The sequence below is a fragment of the Numida meleagris genome, chromosome 6 (assembly GCF_002078875.1).
Source record: "Numida meleagris isolate 19003 breed g44 Domestic line chromosome 6, NumMel1.0, whole genome shotgun sequence".
NCBI lineage: Eukaryota > Metazoa > Chordata > Aves > Galliformes > Numididae > Numida > Numida meleagris.
Window position 1 is genome coordinate 17,111,810 of NC_034414.1, and position 6,516 is coordinate 17,118,325.

Below are 6,516 nucleotides of genomic sequence, written 5' to 3' on the forward strand. Positions count from 1 at the left end.
GGCTGCCCCCGAGTCCCCTCGCCCGGCGGGCGGGACCGGGCAGGGGGTACCGCTCTCTCGCCCCTCGCCCCGCGCGGCCGCTCCCTGCAGACGGGATGCGGCGCCGCTCGCGGGCGCGGCGGGGCCTGGTGGCGGGCCCTGGTTGGGGGCTGTCGCTTCTCCTTTAAGAAAAAAAAAAACGCCCCGTCGGGCGGCGGGTGAAAGTCGGTGACAAAATGGCGGCCGGCGCAAGGGGGGCGGGGCCAGCGCGAGGGGGCTCCGCCCACTTCCGCCGGGTCTCCGCGCATGCGCTCGGCCTGCCGGGACTTGTAGTCCAGCGGGGCGCTGGTGCGGCCTGGCCGGAAGTGGGCGTCAGGCACGCTGGGGCTGCGGGTTGAGCGCCTGGCCTTCCGGCGGGGCTGTGAAACCGCCTGCGTTAAGTAGCTCTGCGTTGTCAGTTGACAGTTAATTCCATTCTAGAAACCAACAGAGAGTCTGTGAGAGTGCTCTAATAACCTGTCATACTGTGGAGAACCACAGCCTGGTTCCTCGGCAAAGACACCAGGCCGTGGGTAGGAGGTGACTGTCCTAATGTGAGAGCCTCCTGTCACTCTCTGGGTTAATTGCTCCTCTGTAGGCAGGACATGAGATTGCTTAATACTCATCAAAATGTCTTGGCTAAAGCATTGCATGGAAATACAGCTCAGCTCAGGACGGCTCAGCCATCCACATGCATTGAGCTTGAGTTTTGTAATGTTACAGCTTCAGATGCTTCTTTGCTGAAGAGGCCTCATCATCATTGAGGGGAGAGTCAATCAGTGAGGTGCCTAAAAATAACCCAAGACCTTCAGCAGACAGGAAGGTTTTTTTATTTGCAAAAGAGGAAGTGTCTGACACAACAACCCTGCCTCAGAGCCACAGTAAGAGAGTAACCACCCGCACTCATCTTGCCTTTGGGTGGCTCTTGTATTGCTCGCCCTGAAACATGCCATGGGGCCTGGGGTTTGGCTTCCATGTGGCTTTTCCTGAGACAGCGCCCCGCTGAATGTCCTCACTGTGGGACAATAACAAAAGAGCTGTCACCAGCATGGAGAGTGTCAGTAACTAAATGAACCTTGGCGTGTCAGCTTGGTACAAAAGGGCTGAATTCCACCTTAGGGCTGAGCTGGTTACAAATGGTTGCTTGTTCCAAACGATCCTCTTGCCAGGGGCGAAATAGAGGAGGTGGCAGCAGAGATGTGACGCCAGGGAACATGGGAGAGAGATCAAAGACATCCCTATGGCATGGGAGGGGTGACAGAGGCGAGGCTGTGACAGGACAAGATGTGTTACTGCAGGAGAAGCAGCAGGGAGCCATGGGCTCTGCCAGAATGGTGAGTGTCATTTGCTCCCATAGCTTTACAGCAGCCTTGAAACCATCCAAAGGGGGCTAGCAAGGATGTGGTGCAGGTGCCCTCCCTGTACAGGGACAGCTGTGCTGGGGGGATGCAGGGAGATGCCATCTCTGCCACGTACCACTGGTGGCTCCCAGCAGAGGAGCACAAGGAGCCTGAGTTCCTTGTCAAGTCAGGAGCCCCTCAGTCACTTTGTTCCCCTTCTGGCCCCAGCCTTCATCACTTGTTACATGTTGCGTGTGATGTGAAACTATGACAAACCCACAAAGGAAAAAGCCCAGCGATGAACCCTGGCGTCAGGGGTGGAGGCAAGGCTGGGGAGCGGAACTGAGCTCTGGTGCAGCTCAGCCTGCTGCTCGCACTGCCCTGCAGAGGCAGGATGGAGGATTTGGGTAAGCTGGGTCCCTCTGGCGCTGGGGAAGGCTGAGCTGGCCCTGTGGCCAAGCTCGCTGCGGGGTCCTGTCCTGAAGGGTCGGGGGGACTCATCTTCCTTGCATCGCTGGGGCAAGTGGGGATGCCACAGAGGGGATGGCAGCAGGGCTGCTCCCCCATCTTGGGGTACAGACGGGCGGTTGAGCTTTGCCAAAAATGGAGAGCGCTCGAAGGCAGGAAGCAGGCTTCAGTGGCGGTGCAATCTTGTCTGTGCACAGTGGGGCCCAACAGCCTGCTGAGAAAGGCGGCACCATGAACAAGGGTGCCCTGGCCTCAGGCGGGCCGATAGGGCCCAGGGAGCAGCCGCGCTGCTAGGGGCATCTGTCGCCATGTCCTACTGTGATGGTGGCAAGGTGAAAGCAGAAAGAGAAAGGGCTTTGTCCTCCCTGTGGATCCCACTGCTCTGGGGCACAGGAAGCACCAAGGGTGAGCTTTCCTGTACCAGGGCTTGTGCTTGAAGGAACTTCACTGTGGTGAACGTTCCTTTGTAAGCTGGAAACAGCTTATGCCTGGGGCACAGCGGGGGCAGTTGGTTCCCTATTTGCATCTCTCTGTGCAGACGCTTTGCTGGCAGAGCTGGAGCAGAGCTCCCACCCAGCCCACAAGGACTGCATGCTGCTGACACCCAGCTCTGTGCACCAGGATGCACCCTCAGGCAAGCCTCCAGCCCCCAGCAGCCAGAAGCCACTTGCCTCGGCAGCCCCAAAGGTAATGCTCAGGGCCTGGGCATGGGGCTGGCACTGAAGCCCTACTTAGCCCACGACAGGGGTGGGGGTGCTGGCTGGATGCTGAAGGGTACTGGGGACTCAGCCACAGGGATTTGTCCTTCCAGGTGCCACTGCCACCTCGGTCTCAGCCTTCGGGCAAGAATTTGGAAACTGTGTACAGGTAAAATACAGCCATAAGATGGCAGAGCCATCGGGGCTACCCCTTCCTTAGCTCAGACATGCTTACCCGGCTTCCTCAATGTCCCCATAAAAACCAGGTCCTTCTGTGAGCTGGAGTGGGGGGGTCACATCCTGCTGTGCCTACTGCCAGGGTGGGGGGTGGGCTTCCAGCATGTCCCCACAGAGAGCCCCTGACCCCTACCACAGCTCGTGGGGATGGAGCAGTTTTTTTGGGGGTGGAGGGAAGATGCTCTGTCCCAGGCGCTCCCCTCAGCCTTAGGGTTGAAACTGCAGTACCCACTGCTCTGTGCTGTGCCTAGCAGCCCCACGCCGACCCCACAACCACTGCCTGCTTCACCTGAACCCACAGTGGCTGCCCGGCAGCTGGATGAGCTCCTGGCTGACCTGGGCCAGATGCAAAGCAAGGTGAGCTGCATCCTGGGGTAGGCAGCGTAGGGCAAGATGGAGCCCATCCCTCACCCACTCCCTCCCAGCAGCTGGCAGCAGTGGGGCAAGGAGCTGGAGCACCAGTGGGCCCCGAACACTCGCTGGACCACATGCTGGGTGGCCTGACACGGGACCTGCAGGAGCTGGGCATCACCGCTGCTCCTGCCGCCGTCTGTGCCTCCTGCCACAAGCCCATCGCCGGCAAGGTGAGCCATGGGGTGGGGGCGTGGGGCTCACAGCGGCCCCCAGGTCCCTCACTCATCCCTATCCTGCAGATGTTCACGGCCCTAGGGGAAGCCTGGCACCCCGAGCACTTCACCTGTGCCCGCTGCGGGCAGGAGCTGGGTGGGCAGCCCTTCTTTGAGCGTGGCGGGAAGGCGTACTGCGAGGAGGACTACCACCAGGCCTTCTCCCCACGCTGCGCCTACTGCGCTGGCCCCATCCGTGAGGTAAGCATAGCCCTGCTCGCCTCTATGCCCCAGTACCCAGCACCTCACCTCTCCTGTGCCCACAGAGAGTCCTTACCGCCATGGACCAGACCTGGCACCCCGAGCACTTCTTCTGTGCCCACTGCGGGAAGGTGTTTGGAGATGACGGTTTGTCTGGAGGGGACATCCCCCTGCTCCCCACCCCATAACCCTGCCTGGCACCTGCATCTCTCCATCCCAGACCCTCTGTAGCCCAGTGCCCATCCCCCTGCCTTCTCTGCAGGTTTCCATGAGCGCAGCGGGAAACCCTACTGCTTCCAGGACTTCATGGCCCTCTTTGCCCCCAAGTGCCAGGGCTGTGAGCGACCGCTGACGGACAACTACCTGTCAGCCCTGCAGGGCGTCTGGCATCCTGAGTGCTTCGTCTGTGCGGTAAGCAGGCAGCAGGACAGAGGGATGCAGGGCAGGCGCATCCCCAGGGCCATGCTAGCCTTCCCCCTTTAATTAGTTTGTTGAGAAACAAACTGGTGAACATGATCCAGCAGTGTGCCCAGGTGGCCAAGAAGGCCAGCAGCATCCTGGCTTGCATCAGCAATAGCGCAGCCAGCAGGAGCAGGGAGGTGATCCTCCCCCTGTACTCAGCGCTGGTGGGGCCGCACCTTGAGTGCTGCATTCAGTTTTGGGCCCCTCACTGCAAGAAAGACACTGAGGACACGGAGCGTGTCCAGAGAAGGGCAACGAAGCTGTGAGGGGTCTGGAGCACAAATCTGATGGGGAGCGGCTGAGGGAGCTGGGATTGTTCAGTCTGGAGAAGAGGAGGCTCAGGGGAGACCTTATCGCTCTCTACACCGACCTGAAAGGAGGTCGGGGGGAGGTAGACATCAGCCTCTTCTCTCAGGTAACATCAAAAGGACAAGAGGGAATGGCCTCAAGTTGCAGCAGTGGAGGTTCAGGTTGGCTATTAGGAAAAATTTATTCTCAGAAAGCGGTGGGTCACTGGAACAAGCTGCCCAGGGAGGTGGTGCAGACACCATCCCTGGAGGTGTTCAAGAAACACGTAGATGTGGCACTGAGGGACGTGCCTCAATGTGCACGGTAGGAACGGGTTGGCAGTCGGACTAGATGATCTTAGAGCTCTTCACCAACCTTAATGATTCCCCCGCAGGACTGCTTGAGCAACTTTGCCAATGGCTCCTTCTTCGAGCTGGAGGGACGGCCCTACTGCGAGCTGCACTTCCACCAGCGGCAGGGCAGCGTGTGCCACGGCTGTGGGCACCCCATCACTGGCCGCTGCATCACAGCTGCCGGGCGCAAGTACCACCCCGAGCACTTCATCTGCGCCTACTGCCTGAGCCAGCTGCACAAAGGCACCTTCCGGGAGCACGGGGACAAGATATACTGCCGGGCCTGCCACGACAAGCTCTTCCTTTGAGCTTCAGGCTCCCTCTGTGCTTCTAGGAGCTGCCGCTTTGCTTGGCTTCCTTATCCTCAGCACCAAGAGCGTTGTCCTCGCTGAGCCAAAAATCCCTGGGATTGTATCCCTCTCAGCATCCCCAGCATCGCCCTGGCTGAAGCAAACACCCCGCCTCTCGTCCCACCCCTCCACAACCACAGCATTGTTCCTTCCACACCAGACGGCCCTGGCATTACACCCACAAAACCCCAGCTTTCACTTGAGCAGGCTTCCCCCAGCCACTTTTCTTACAGCTGCTGCTGGTGCTAGATAAGAAAACATAACATGTTTCTTAGAAATTGCTATTTCTTAACTTGTGCAAATAAATAAAGTCTACCCTGTGCTAGATCATGGAGAGCGGAAATGCAGGGAGAGGCACAGCAGAAGGAAGCTGGGCTCTGGGGCTACAGTGGTTCAGCTCCTTCTGTTGCTCTGCTTCAGCAGACATCAACCCCGTGGCAAACTTGTCCAGTGACGTAGGGCAGCCCAAGCTGTAACGATAAGAAACGAGGTGGCGACCTAGTATCCAACACATACCCACACAAGGACACACTTTAAAAACTTTATTTATATAAAAAAATCATTTTGTTTGAAAAGCGTTACAAGAGTGTGCACAGGAATCAGACAAGGAACAGCGGGGTGCTCCTGCCCCCTCCCACCCTCACCCTGCAGCCAGCTCCCCTGCCCCGTGCAGGAGAGGAGGGAAGGGGGAAGCCTGGTTTTGTGGTTTGTTTTTTTGGTTCATCTGGAATTAAAAAATTAAAAGGAATTAGTGTTTTACATATTTAAAGGAAAAAGAGAAGTTAGACCCCAGAACAAAACCAAACGGAGCTGAGGTGTGGCTGGAGCTGGAAGAGCGAGGCACAAGTGTGCGTACTGGGGAGGGCTCCATCTCCAGTTTGCAGCCTTGCAAGGAGGCTTCCAGTTGCAAAGAGAGCCTAAGCCTCCCCCTATTCACCCAGAAGATCCCAGCACCGAACACACCCCCACCACCACAGAGATGCTCCCAGGACAGCCTGGTCTCCCGAGGACAGGAGAGAGGGGAGAGCCCTGCTCCCCACCAGCAGTGGCAGCTGAGGGCAGCAGGGCTGGGATCCTCCCCGCTGAGCTTCCAGCCCAGGCTGCCAGCAGGGCAGAGCTCAGCCCCGCCAGGAGCCTGGAACACCGCTTCCCCTAGTGAAGCCAGACAGTACAATTCAAAGAGCTATTTCACAGTGGCAAAAGAAAGGCACATGTCAAGAGAAGTCTGAGGGGGCACTGCCACAGGCAGCTGGTGCATGGGGGAGTGGGGTGGATGGGATCCAGGCCCTACCTGTTGCACATCCCCTTGCAGACCCACCACTACTTCAGCCAGTTCCCTAAGAAATCCAGTCCCAAAAGCCCTGCTGCTTCTCCTCCACCCCCAGGGAACGATCACCCCCAGGGAACGATCACCCCCAGGGAACGATCACCCCCAGGGAACGATCACCCCCAGGGAACGATCACCCCCAGGGAAC

The 6,516-nt window shown here is 58.5% G+C and overlaps 1 protein-coding gene across 6 annotated transcripts; it reads left to right on the forward strand.

Moving 5' to 3' along the window:
* On the forward strand, positions 61-5,789 carry LPXN (leupaxin). 6 transcript variants are annotated; one of them, XM_021403592.1, is made up of 9 exons: positions 61-1,352; positions 2,365-2,513; positions 2,638-2,693; positions 3,013-3,118; positions 3,187-3,345; positions 3,415-3,588; positions 3,654-3,735; positions 3,851-3,999; positions 4,733-5,789. In XM_021403592.1, the coding sequence occupies exons 2-9, from the start codon at positions 2,418-2,420 to the stop codon at positions 4,997-4,999; spliced, it is 1,089 nt and encodes a 362-aa protein (XP_021259267.1). In that variant the 5' UTR covers positions 61-1,352; positions 2,365-2,417; the 3' UTR covers positions 5,000-5,789. The 6 variants fall into 6 exon arrangements, with proteins under 6 accessions (XP_021259267.1, XP_021259266.1, XP_021259261.1 ...); XM_021403591.1 differs by lacking the exon at positions 61-1,352 and adding an exon at positions 1,445-1,765; XM_021403586.1 differs by lacking the exon at positions 61-1,352 and adding an exon at positions 1,781-2,231.